The 14,068-nt window shown below is 43.8% G+C and overlaps 1 protein-coding gene across 2 annotated transcripts in view; it reads right to left on the bottom strand.

Annotated features, from left to right (window-relative positions):
• Nucleotides 1-14,068, bottom strand: part of KNSTRN (kinetochore localized astrin (SPAG5) binding protein) — a 111,978-nt gene that overhangs the window by 19,983 nt on the left and 77,927 nt on the right. For both annotated transcript variants that reach the window (XM_078659800.1, XM_078659801.1), the window contains one exon: nucleotides 9,218-9,292. In XM_078659800.1, the coding sequence (XP_078515926.1) occupies nucleotides 9,218-9,292 (75 nt within the window). The remainder of the gene's footprint in view (nucleotides 1-9,217; nucleotides 9,293-14,068) is intronic.

Raw genomic sequence — 14,068 nt, 5'->3', positions numbered from 1 at the left:
CAGATGTGTTCTAATCATGCAAATACCAGGACTTTCTAGTGTTTGTCCTTTGTCTGCACATTTGATCATTAGCCTTCGTATTGCATAGTGCACTTGATGCACAATTTTTTAAGGGACCTTTCTTCATGTTCTTGACAATCTGTATTATGTAATTTCTCTTTTGAGATGTTCTAGATAAGGAATTTAGGAACACCTAGGCTTAATCATTGAGGAAAATATGTATTTACCCCATTAGACAATGCCACCATATGTGAAGACATCCATTTAGATAGAATTTTTTGTGTAGTTATCTACCCTTAGATGATGAAGGATATGCTCTCACACGGAAACCTAATTGAAAAACCTAGAGACACTGTTTTGCCTACTGCCTTTATGTTTGAATTGCTTTTTGAAAATGACAGTGCATCCTAGACCAACATTGTCCCATGGCGTGTGGCCACTCCCTTGCAGATTGCAGGCCACCTGCTTGCAGTCCCCTTGTTAAAACCCATGAACTATTTTTGTGCTTGATTTGAAGGAAACTAACAATTGTGTTACATTTCCTATATCACTAGGTTCTGCGGGATCTTCCAGAGTCAAAGGAAGAGTGATACCCTGCAGACCTGTGATCGAGACTAAGCTCCATCAGTGACCACTACAGATGAGTGACAGATTTCTTGGCTCTACAATTTCTGCAACATGAAAGTCGCGAGGCTGAACAGCGATCATCAGCGCGCCGTCAATGGTACCCCTCAAGCAAGGCATTTGCTTCATCGAAAGTCGTTGCAGAGGAGAAAGAGGAGCTGGTTCCTTGTTTGCCACAGAATGGGAGCTCCTGTTTGGTTGAGCTTTGTACCTGTTATGTGCTGAAAAACCTCTGACAGTGTACAGTCCCTTGAGCCCTTGGCCCGAGTTTTGGCCACACACACCTCTTTTGCTTTGCTCCAGCGGAAAGGCAGTGCACCCAAGGATCCACGTTTGGAAAAAAGGCACTACATTCTGGTGCCCATGAGAGAGCAGCTTGAGCGTCCTCTGACACTGAATGATGAGTGTTGGAGTCTGGAAGTGCTGCTGATCTTGAGATGTTGTTTCTCAGTAATGCTTGGATCTGCACGAGATGTTTTGTGCCCATGATCAATGAAGCGCACATCATTTGTAGTGTCTGCCCCAAAGAAGAGACACTGGTGCACTGCCTTGAGACATTGAGACTTTTGAATGAGCTATGAGTGTTTGCCAGGAGGGCACTCCAACGGATACTGAGTAACATCATTTTCATGAAAAGCCTGAATGAAGAGGCCCAACGCGAAGAAGACACTGGAAGCAGATTTGATGGACAATAGAAGCCTGCCAGGAGAGGCTTTGACGGACTCTGGGTATTTTCTGTGAGCTTGTATAGAATTGGAGTTTGGAAACTGATTTTTTTTGCTGCTTTGCTGGCATTGTTTTAAAGTACTATTCTGTTTAGTAAAAGCAGAATAAAGTCCACTCTCTGTGGAAGAGTATCCCTTTTCATCTGAGAGCATTGATAAGGAACACCACTGTGTCACTTGACATAATAAATTACTGAAATGCATAGGAAGCTATATAAAATGTACAAGATAATTTTAGGAATTACTTTTTGCTTAGGGTTGTGGAAAATTATGATTCATTTGTAATAGCGGTCACTATTTTGTCTATATGTTCTTAATGACATGTTTTCTAGTGTTTTTTAAACATGTCATTGCTTTTATGGGTGGGATTGTTTTTGCTGCCCAATTCACACCTGTACCCACCTCCCAACCTATGTCTCTTCCTACTTCTACTTCTTTGCATCCTGTCCAGATTTTACCTGAACATGGATAGTTAGGAGATCAGAGTTTACTGATAATTCCTTTTATACAGTTTTTTCATCAACACCAGTTAGTAGTTGAACATCACTGATTGTTGGGCGTGTGGTCTTATACCACATACTACAGATAGAGGCATTCCCTATTTGGTCCTGCCATATATGGCCTTTGTGCCACTACGTGTGTAAGGAGACCTGTCCCGAGAGAGTTGCTAAGTAATAAGATGATACTACAGCAACACCTTGATGATCTGATGAGTATAGACCTAGATTCAGACTGACATGGGTTTGGTTATTGCCTATGTAAGGGCAAAAGGAGCGTCTGTGGTACTGAAAATTCTGGACCAGTGTCATGAAACATCGTCGTATCATGACGAATTTGGTATCAGCAGACTGGAAATGACGAGTATACTATGCACAATCATTTTCGTCGCATTCGGGTGAAGAAAGCACCCTGAAATCAGAGTTTCCATCTTGAACCCTCGGGTTCCATTTTGTGAATAGCAGCCATTTTGTGGATTGCCCTTACAGTAGGCCTTCACTGTGGCAGAACAAGTATTTAAGGACATAACCTTAGCATGGGTTTCTCTGTCTCTGAATGAATTACAGAGAGTAACCCTTTTTCACCTGGAACGGACCTTTCTGTAAAACTAGTTTCCTAGCTGATTGGTGTCTAAGTTTTTCAATTACTGATTAGGACCTTGTTAACCATTAAGTTTCCTTGTGCATGTGTTATCTTAAACAACATCTAAATGTATTCTTTCCTTAAAGACTTTCTTTTCTGAAACTTGGGTTTTTGTTATGTGTCGTGACTGCCATCTAGTGTTACTTTTTATGTAGGCTTCAGAAGTTAGTTTGTGAGCCAAACAGTCGAATCATATATACATATTAACCAGGGATTTCTTCGTGCACTGGAGTTAATTTTAGAAGCTGGCCTTTCCTTGCCAAACCAGTTCCTGCCCTTTAGTTGATCAAGATTATAGATCAGAGCATAGGACATTGTAAAGATTTACTACACACAAACGTGCCTATCTTACTTTCATCTGTTCTTGTTCCTGCCTCCACGAGCTATTTATGACATGGGCTGTGACCTTACTGTTTTGGGTTTATCCGGCCTTGTCAGCTAGAGAATGTATGCATTATGTGGACATTGTTTATGGCCTGGACCTATCTTGAAAGTGGGTTTTGCATCTGTGTGCACGTTCTGGGAATGTACTTCAAATGTGTGCCTAGGGCACAATGCATGGTATAAAGGGTCTGTGCTCAGACCATTCAGCAGACTGCCTCATTCAATTGCTAAGGCAGTTGGGTGACGTAGCCTCACAATTAATTGTAATAAAGATGTCTTTTCATATTTCAGATTCTCTGTTGATTTCTTTGCTGCATTTGAATGGATTACTTATTGGTAAGACCCCTGAGAAGGAGTTTGTGGATTTTTGGAACCACAATCCTTGACTCCTCACTCTCGATGACCAGACAAGTCAACGCCGTCTCATCATCGTCCTTCAACATCCTACGCATACTCAAAAAAACATTCCGCTGGATCCCCAACGAAACAAGAAAAACGATCACCCACGCACTGGTCACTAGCCGACTGGACTACGGAAACACCCTGTACGCCGGAACCACAACCAAACTACAGAAAAAACTCCAACACATCCAAAACGCCTCAGCCAGACTCATACTTGACATTCCCCGCAAAGATCACATTTCCGGTCACCTGAAAAACCTCCACTGGCTTCCCGTCAACAAGAGAATAACGTTCCGTCTCCTCACCCACGCACACAAAGCCCTCTACAACCTAGGTCCCGAATGCCTCAACACGCGCCTATCCTTTTACACCCCCACTCGCCAGCTGCGATCATCCAATCAAGCCCTCGCCGCTGTCCCGCGCATCCACAGAACCACCATGGGGGAAGATCCTTCTCTTACTTAGCGGCCAAAACTTGGAACTCTCTCCCCATTCACCTCCGCCTTACACAGAACCACCTCTCCTTCAGAAAACAACTAAAAACTTGGATATTCGATAAGTAAATTACCCCCCTTTTCCTCAAGCACCTTGAGACCCTCTAGGTATGTAGTGCGCTATATAAGTGCTGACTTGACTTGACTTGACTCATGCCTCTTAACCCCTGGAATGCCAGCTTCTGGCCTCCCGCCCTGGGCTCTCCGCCTACACTAGTCTCTTCGGCAAAAAGCTTGGGTGTCAAGATCAGCAGTGATCTATTGTTGAAACCTCAGATCAGCTCTGTGGTGTCAGCTTGCTTTCTCATGTTACGGAAAATTAAAAAAATAAAAAGATTTTTATCAACAGAAGCTCTAACTCTGGTCGTTCTTGCACTTATCATCTCGCGGCTAGATTATGCCAACGCACTGTATGCAGGTATTCCTGCTTACCAGATGCACCGCTTGCAACTAATACAGAACCAGGCGGCCAGACTGATTTTTCAACTCCCGACGCGCCAGCATATAAAACCACTGCTCAAACAACTGCACTGGCTTCCTGTGGAACAACGCAGTATCTTCAAGCTCAGTTGCATTGCGCATAAAGCCTTATCAGATACAGGCCCAAAGTTCATCTCCAATCGGATCAAGAAATACACTCCCTCCCGTACCCTCCGCTCCTGTGGTCAACATTGATTGACCGTCCCCAGATATAAGCGTCTAAAATATGGCGGTATCCGGTTCTCCACGCTTTCCCCCCAAACTTGGAATTCCCTCCCTCTCTCAATCCGATCCACTAACTCGCATTATCACTTTAGGAAGCTGCTTAAAACGTGGCTATTCCAGCAAGCCTACTCCACCTAAGCCCCCAGCCTCAGAGCTCAATCCCAGAAGCGCCAAAAAACCGATCAGGTGAACGTTGCGCTATATAAATATTTTAACATTTAACATAACGCATACCATTACAACGCATTACATTACATTGCATGTTTGGTAAGTATTGGATAGTGTAGGGGTAAAATTTACTATTCTAACTCCAGGGGGTGCAACAGTAGGGTAAGTGGTGGATAGTGTAGGGGTAAAAATTACTATTCTAACTGCAGGGGGTGCAACAGTAGGGTAAGTGTTGGATAGTGTAGGGGTAAAAATTACTCTTCTAACTCCAGGGGGTGCAACAGTAGGGTAAGTGTTGGATGGTAATGTTATGCGGTGTAATGGTATGCGTTGTAATGACTGAGTTGTAATGACATGCGTTGTAGTGGTGTGCGTTGTAGTGCCATGCATTGTAATGGTTGCGTTGTAAATGCATGCGTTGTAATGGTAGTGCGTTGTAAAAGTTGCGTTGTAAAGGTTGTTTCCCAAAGAAAGTCTCAGACTTCACCAAAGACTAAATGTACATCTTTGCACCAGACATATGGCTGCATGCAAATCTATTGTAACATAAATGCCACCATCAGCAAACGGAGCAGAGGCACAAGAAAGTTCCACAGCAGCCAAGCTGAAGAATAAATACTGATAAACAAGACTTCTTCAGAGGGAAAGTCTACAGAAAGGTGCTCCGAAGATAGTCAATCAGCTGCCACCAAAAACATAATGGGAAAATACTGTTGATTCAACCTACTCATGACAGCACAGAAACACTATATTGTGGGAGTACCTCTACTCATCAAGCAGCAGTGTATGAGCCGCAGGTGGTGGTATCATCTCAGCCAGCCAGCAAAGCCATCATTCTAGGATGAAGTTGGGAAATCTGCAAGGTCACAGTAAAGGTTCTGTGCCTGTAGCTGCAGTAGCAGAGGAAGTGCAGACACCTTTGTTTTCAAAAGTATAAGATGAAGAAGAAACTCATCTAGGTGAATGGACTGCATGTGTAGTGAAAAAACACATTCTGAAGACCATACCGTTTGTGCTAAAGGGCGCAAAAGCTTGCAACGTTGGATGTGACAAAGAAATGAAGGCTGAGCTGCCAGTCTGTGTAGCACTCTCAAAGATTTAACTAAAGAAGAATTCAGAGTTTGTCTTGAGAAGCATCCTTTTCATCTAGACTCTCATAGGTGCAGAAACTAGAATCTTGTGCACCCTCAATTTCTCTCTCCAAGTGTACTTGAGGGAGTTTGGTCAATGCATTCCTCTACCTTCCCCCAACAAGCTGATGACAGAAGAGGAGGATAGGGATTCAAAATGATACTGCTTGCTCTATTAAAGAGAGACTGACCAGAGAAGTCCGAAGCATGTCATAGCCATGTCTTGCATAGCCTTAATTCTCATAACTCCTCTGAGCATTCTTGAGCACTAGGCACCACTATTTCCAAGACAAAATTGTTCTAGCACTACACAAGAAAAGTTACTTTGATCCACGAACTCCACTATGGGCACATGCTTACTCAGATAAAGCAAATTTGGCATCCGCCTTTGGGGAGGCTACTAGAATACATTGCAGGAACCATTACCACCATGTCAGAAAGAAGGAGAATCCAGGAGACAAAGAGAGTGCCCGTCAGTGTGAACTTATCATTCCTGAATTATCAGATTGCTCTAGGTCTTTCAAACTCAGGCCATAACAGATTGTTCAGGGGCACAATAGTAAGAAAGTAACTCGCCCCCCTCGCCCATCCCTAAAGGCCCAAATATTAGCATGTCTACCCCCCAGCCATTAACGCCTGTGCCCCATAATCACCATAGGCTGGTCTTCCTTATATGAGGATCCATCCTCATGTAAGTACAGTTTTCCGTTTAACGTTGCAATCTCCCTAAGTTCTTGTAGCACCCACAGTGGATGACTTCTCTTTTAAAGTCTTTTTGAGCATTTACTTGCAGATGGCGCCGTCAGTGACAGGGTGAGAGTGAGGCAACCCTACCACACAGACTTTATGGACATCTGTTGCTTGATTTTTCCCACGTGAAAGGCATTTGAAGAAAAGTGATGGCATTCTGCCTAAAAATATCCAGTCAGTAATGGAAGACAAAATACTCGAAAGAGACTGGTAAAAAAAATGTGAGTGACCGTTGCGGAGTTCTTTTTCAATTCAGAAGAAACTGGTAATTTTGAGGTTAAAAAAAAAACCTCAACAGTGTTCCTGGTATCCTTTTCTCTTGGAGCGAAAACACAAAACTGCGCGATAGAGGCAACTGCCAGTGCAAGGCATTCTGGGTAGAGGTGTCTCCCAGGTTCTTAAAGGAATAAGCTCCCTTTTTCTGTGTCTGTTAAATGTAAACAAACCTACCAGGTGCATTTTTGAATTCATTACCTCTGATCAAAGCTTGTCAAATGCTGTGTTTATTGAAAGGTGCTGCAATATAGTTCTATGAATAATTTTGGCAGGTTTTTCCCTCTGGACATTCTTGATTTATTCAGAAGCTGCATTGAACAAGACATTCTTTGATGCGGCTTCCATGAGAATCATCTATTTAATGGTGTTCTGCAGTCCACACAAGCCGCAGGCAATTATTCAAGCATTTGCGTTTGACTTCCATAACATTTCTACAACGCAGAACCAGGACTACAGCTAAGTAGTCTTTTCTTGCTCTATGTGCATGACAAGGAACATGTTTCTAATGGAGAGAGGAGGATTGCGACAGGAAGGGGCTGTACGGCATTGCATTAGCACAGTTATACCTAATTGATGTGTGACGTCACTTGTATACAACGTATACATCAGCCAGAAAACAATTTTTCCTTAGAGAATGATGAACCAAAACGATCAGATTCTCAATCAATTTAGCTGTGTATTACAAAATATATGGAAATGAAAGCTAAATGCAGTCTACTTGTGACCACAACTCAGGAGCGAAGGCCCACAAGCCTTTGCATCCCTTTCTACACCAGCGTGTTCTCCAAGTGCCTCCAAGAACAATCACAATTACGGATACGAGGCGGATTGCGTTGCCACCACGAGTGTGGTTTTGGAAATGTCCCTGAGAATACTCATTACATGTAAGAACAGTGTGTCTGCCCAGACAACTCTGTTTTCCATGAAGAAGAGCTTGCAGGTGAAACCAACACAGAGAGGTCTTTGTGTCTGTAGCTCTGCATTTTTTACCAGGGTCTCCTCAGCAAAAAGCAGAGCAGGACATGAAGGACCACGTGCTTCTGTTCAAAATCACCACAGCTCCATCCGCTGATCCCAGGAGCCAGAGTACATAAAGTAGGAAAATGTGCCTCGTCAATACTGCTCACTGGGTTTGTTTATTCCTCAAATACGGCTGCACGGTCTGAAAATCAAGCTGAAAAGAACGACCAGCCACTAGTGGTACACATAATGCTGAGTGGCTTCCTTCAAGCACAGAATGACCCAACAAGAACCGAGTAAGATGTCTATGTGCAGACTCAACCTGGTATTGCACTTTGGCTGTTCTCCAGGCTACCCACTTGGAAATGTATATGTAAAGTTAAGAGATGAACAGATTTAGTTAAAGTAATACCAACATAACCAATGTTTTATATGGCGTTGTGAAGGTATTGTAGTTGTGATATCTTAAAGTATAAATAATTCATATTTATACCAAGATGGGTATTGTACCAATGCCTGGGACCCTGCAGTAGTATTCAGGTGCTGTGTTTCAGAGGACGTCAGCAATACTTGTCACAAAGAAATGACTAACTACCCAGGACATGCCCAGGAGTACTGCATGGAGGGCTCTCTACATAGGCATCTGGCACAACTGGAACAGAAAAAAGGTTGCCTGCCTGCTGTATCTGGTGGTGGGTGTGTCATTCATGTAGGATGGTATGTGGGCCGGGTCTGGTGGTATAGTGGACTAACGCAGGGCTCTGTATGTGACCTCAAGGTTACAGATTGAAATACCACAAGATCCACTCAGCCCCTCATACTTCTGAGGTCGATGAAACGAGTGTCAATGAGTTGGGTAAGAAACATCTGAAGATATGCTTCTGAGTGAACATGCAGTTTTCAAATACACATTTCTATTTAGGCATGTCATAAGTGAGCCAAAGTTGATCGGAGGCTGAGCAGTAAGGTTGGGACTGCTCTTTGTAGGGAATCTACTATCCTACCTGAATTCTGTGACCAATAAATCAAAATATATTTATAGGATATGCAGACTGGTACACAGGGCTTTCTACAGTTATTAGACCTCAATAACCCAAATCTCAAGCTAAAAGAACATTGCACTCGTCATGCGAGGCCTAAACTTCGGCTGGTTCCATCTGACCCCTTTGTGGTAACAATTCTTTTACCGCAAGGTGGTTTTAGAAGCAAAGAATGGGTGTCTTTTTCCTAAGAAGGCTGGTAACAGACTTAGGGTGCATTCAGAACACTATGTGGTTGGTCATCTGTAAAGCATTGTGTATATGTGGACTTTGAGGACCTCACAAAATGGTTCAATTACTTTTCCTAGCCTTTGCCACATATTCCATCTGGTGCTCTGAGGCATCCCAACGAGAGGCCTAATCAAAACACCCCCAACATAAAAAAGAAAATATAAAAAGATGGAAAGTGATTATCTTACCAAAATTCTCTCTCTTTGTTCAGAGGCAACATTACTGAAACTCTTTAACTCTTCCATTAACTGTTCTGTAACCATCTGTCAAAGAAAAGGGGAACATGGAATTGTAAGCAGGATCGTGGGCAGTAATAGAATTCTGCATGTTTATTGGCATGATCAAAGTTCAGTATCTCCCCGATACAAGCACACCTACATAATAAATTGCCCACATCACTACCTCACTGTCCATGACACGAAGTTTTAATTAAAGTGCTTTCCCAGAGATAAAGAGGCATGTGACCAAAATATTTTCCTGTCAGCTCAATAAGTAATTTGAATATGAGCATAGATGCTTAAGGCACATTCTTTGCACAGGGCTTTGTAAACGAAAGAAGACTCTAAATTTTGAAATGTTGCACACTGAATGTACGTGTCATCAGGCAAAATATAATGGAGAATGTTTAGTGATCACAAGGCAAAGTTAGCTTTGGCACAATGCCGGCAATTTTTCAGCATTGGTAATATTTCAATAATTAGTTATACGAAAACCACTCACTTAAACCTCCCACATACTCCTGGGGAGGGAGTACTAAATTTACATCAAGGATGAAATATTCACACAATCTCTGAAAAATGTTGCCTACAATGGTTTGGCTCAATAGTCCCTCTATGTTACGAGGCACCTTGCGCTGAAGAGAGACATTTAACTGTTTTTGATAACAGGAGAATAAGAATAAGCTATTTCACCACCAGAGAGTGCTGCTGTTCGCAGATCAATGCGGTCTTTCTTTTAGCCACTAATAATTCAAGTCCAACACATCCTGTCACGTCAGGGAGTTGCATGTTTCACCTAGTCACCAATGGATCCCTTGTGCTTTTATGCCCATTAGGGCATTGACAGTGCAGCTTATTTTTTCCCAGTAATGGTACAGGATATATCAAGTAAGCACCCGCTCCATCGGGGACTGTATTATGGACAGCATCCAGGGGGGCGCAACATGTGTGTGTGTGCACGCCTTTGCACTTTCGAGGCATGTTCGTATTTCAAAAGGAGCCACAGATGCTCACAGGGCCCCTCCTGTAATAGGGACAGCATCAGAACATATCCACATATGCCAGCACTATCTCAAAAGTGAGTTCCCTCATTTGCAAGGGATGTTGCCCCATGCAAATGTGAAAACACTGTGCCTCTCTGCCCATGCCGTACAATGGAGCCAGGCGAAGAGCCTGTAAGATGGTGCTCCACAAAAAGGTGATCCACTCTCAGTGTGGCCCCTGAAGGCAGCCCTTTGAAAGGGGCAGAGTTCTCCATGGCCGCCCAAGGCATACTGTTGCAGGCGGGTGGATTTAATCATTGCCCCCTCCCAGCAGGGGAATATCTGCCAAACCTGACCCCTTTTGAAGTGCAGGTAGATGATGCTTGCACCGTGAAAGACTGAGCAAAGCAGCCCTTCCATCCCTCACTAATGCGCTCTTCCAATGGGTGCCATGGCGCAAATGGGGACAATGTACCCTTACTGCAATACAGGCCCATGCTTTCCCTTCAGTTTCTTAGGGGTGAAATGACCAGGAGGCAACAACTTAAAATGTGCCACCTTTTGCATGTAATAAAGGCATAGCTGCTTGGTCTGACTGCACACATATGTCCATTACTGCAGCTCCTGACACACAATCCCTCCCTCCTGCACCTAGCATGTCACCCACTACGGCCCCTCGCGGCGGGATGCCTGGCTTTCACCTTGTGGACACCCTGCCGGGGTTTCTCACAGGGGAATACCAGGACGGGTTCCCTAAGCAAGCGCCGGAACGCTTACGGGCAGCTGTGCGCTTTACAAGTCCAACACATTTAGATTTACATTTCATACACGTCGCTACTGGCCACTGTGGCCCTTAATGCAGAAGATGGCAGCCTTTCTCCACATTCATTTTCATGAACTTTTCTAGTAAGGTCAAGGTGTCACATTCTATTTTCTTAGTGGGGCAGATTGAACTCTATTAAAATGACTTTTTCACTGCAAAATCTATACTTGGTTTCGATGTTCCTTGTTAATACAAAAAATAATTCTTTAAAGAAATAGATATTATAAATATCAAAAGATAAAGGGAGAAAAGAAAATAACGCACCTAGAATACCTTTATAAATTAAATACATTCTCAAATTGTTCTGGTCATCAGGGAGCTTTTGCCGCTCAGACAATTCTGGTTTCATGTATAGGATTAGCATTTTTATGCTTCTCCGATTTGGGTAGGGTTGGAGTAACATCACAAAATAAGATGGAGTGAGTGTTGGAACTTTTCATTGTTATTTTGCTCACCACGTCACCCCAGTTTGAAGTCAGCCACAGGCACATCAGTCTTGACCCTGCACCCCATGGGAACAGGCCAGCCCGAACTGCCAGGGCAGGACCTACCTGTTTTGGGGTATCACCCCATGTCAGCCAGGCTAGCTGGATTCCAGTAGAGCAGGCCTACATTGTCCAATTTTCTTTCTCTGATTTTGTTTGTAACCTATTTCTTTAGCTTTCCCTATTTTAAAAAATGTGTGGACTATATGTTGACTATTGACAAAATGGGTGGTAATATACTCAGTGATTACTACTAACTGGGAGGGGTTTAGCGAGGAGTAACCCCCGCACCCCCAATTAGCGTTAGGGATGGGTTTACGGAGGGACATGCACTCACCCACAAAAGAGTAATCCCATTGCTATTCACAAACCGTACTTCTAAAGTTATTACAGCCAAAAAGGGACACAAAACAATAGTAAATTACGCCAGCTCAGAGCCAGAGTAATTCAAACATCAGACATGGTTAACCACTAGGACTGCAACACCCTTCCATAGATAATAATGGTGGTAGAGAGCTAAAATAAAACCACATAGGAAATAAAATATTTTAAAAATATAAATATAATTTTATGTAAAAAAAACTATCCAAAAATAAAACAGAATCTAACTATAAAGGATTTTAACAACTTTTTTTAATTAAAAATTAATATAGCAGAATAGATTAGAAATGGATAGGTTGAGAGATGCTATGATAAATCAGAGAGGGAAGGGCTGAGATGGGATAGGAAGAGACTAATAGAGAGGGAGTTTAAGGGAGAGACACATCCTTTTGGCTGATCCTGGTGCAGAAGGAAATGGCCGTGCAGGAGCTCCTCTATTTAAGGCAGGGCCGGACTGAGAACGTGAACCAGTCCTGGCAATTAAGTCCGACCTGCCCCGGGTGGAGGGATGCTGGTTGGAAACAATGCTGCTGCTTTTATTACAGGTGGCCGATATTGCAGCACTGCTGCAAAACCGGCACCCTGTAAAGAAATAGCCCCCTCTGGTCCCAAACCGGCCACCACCCTTCCGGCCCACCAGGAAAACGCCCGGTGCCAGCTATGGCCAGTCTGGCCCCGATTTAAGGATGGCCTGTCCAAAGTTATATAAAGGTGGTAGCCATTTGGTCCAGTACATGACTTGAAACCAGGGTAGACCCAAACAGAAATAAAACTTTGAAACCTTCCCCCAAACACGTTGCAGCATTAAGAAGATGTTAAAAATATCTTGAAGATTAGATTCATCGCTCAGACTTATGTAAGTAATATCAGTCCGCCATATTGCCATGTTAATATGGAATGACTGTCACATTTTTCACCAAAAGGAACACCTGCAACACGTGTAATCTATTTTGGGGGAAAGAATGTATGCAACAGCAGCAGACACTGACCCTTTGGTGGCGGGCTGCCAAACTTTAAATGAGGCCTTTAGACAAGCCAACTACGCCTGCACTTAGGGCCCGATAGAGTTTGGCAGAGAGGGTACTCTGTCGCAACGGAGTAGCATCTCCACCAAACTGAAGGTAGGCCCGCTTCATTTAAAGTCAGGTGGACCTTCAGTTTGTCGATGGCAGTGCCTACTGTGTCTCTGCCACTGACAAACACCTCTGACAGACCAACAAAGTAATCGTCATAGGTTGTTTTTCAATTTGTCCTCCTGTCCCATTTAGGGTGGGGGGAAAAATGGTAAGTTTTGCCTGCATGTCACTGCCATGTAAAACCTGGTGGTAAGGGACAGTGAAAACTGCGAAACAACCCCTATGCCACGGGAGAAAATTCCTCTGGTGATGGGCGTCATAGTTTTTTTTATTTTTAAATACAACATCCTGTTTTGGGATTTTTTTTAAAAAAGATTCCCCCCCCCCCCCCAAGGTTGACATATGGTTCCATCATGCTTATGGAGCGGCCCCTCAAGGTAAGTAGGTAAGTATACTTGTAAAGCGCACTGTTACTCCATCTCGGAGTGTCCTGGCGCTGTATACCGCTGGGGAACCCGTCCTGGCTTTCCCTGTGAGATGGTCCCTCCTGGGCACCGCCAAGGTGAAGCCAGGCATCCCCGGCGCTGATGGGGCCGTTGTGGAGATTAAGCAAGCTATTGCCCAGAGTTGCAGAGTGGTACCCATGGTTAGTGTAGGCACCTCCACGAGAATTATCGAGTCCGCGGACATTGACCCAAGACCCTGCCGCGTCGGGAATTGAACCCTGGTCCCGGGCCGATCTCTGCTTCCGGGTCTGCCGCTTCTAACCAGTGAGCCACACTTCTCCACTAACGTTCAATGCATTTACAGGACCCGCAATGACAGTGGTTCCTGGAAATGCAAGAGATGTCTGCCGAGCCAGCGGACATCTCTAAATCTGACGGGCAGAGCACCCTAGCCATGGTGTAAGTGAAGAGCTCCATCATGGCAACTGTACATAATCCATCTACTAAAATCTAACTCAGGTCTTTAGAGCGTTATTTAGAGATTGGAGGCCCGTCTGCCAGACTACCAACTTGGCACAGGCAGTTCTTCTATATGATGGCAGCATGTAGGTTGTCACATTTAAAAAT

Source organism: Lissotriton helveticus, chromosome 9 (assembly GCF_964261635.1).
Source record: "Lissotriton helveticus chromosome 9, aLisHel1.1, whole genome shotgun sequence".
NCBI classification, from domain to species: Eukaryota; Metazoa; Chordata; class Amphibia; order Caudata; family Salamandridae; genus Lissotriton; species Lissotriton helveticus.
Note: the sequence above shows the minus strand (reverse complement) of the source record. Positions and strands in the feature narration are given on the sequence as shown.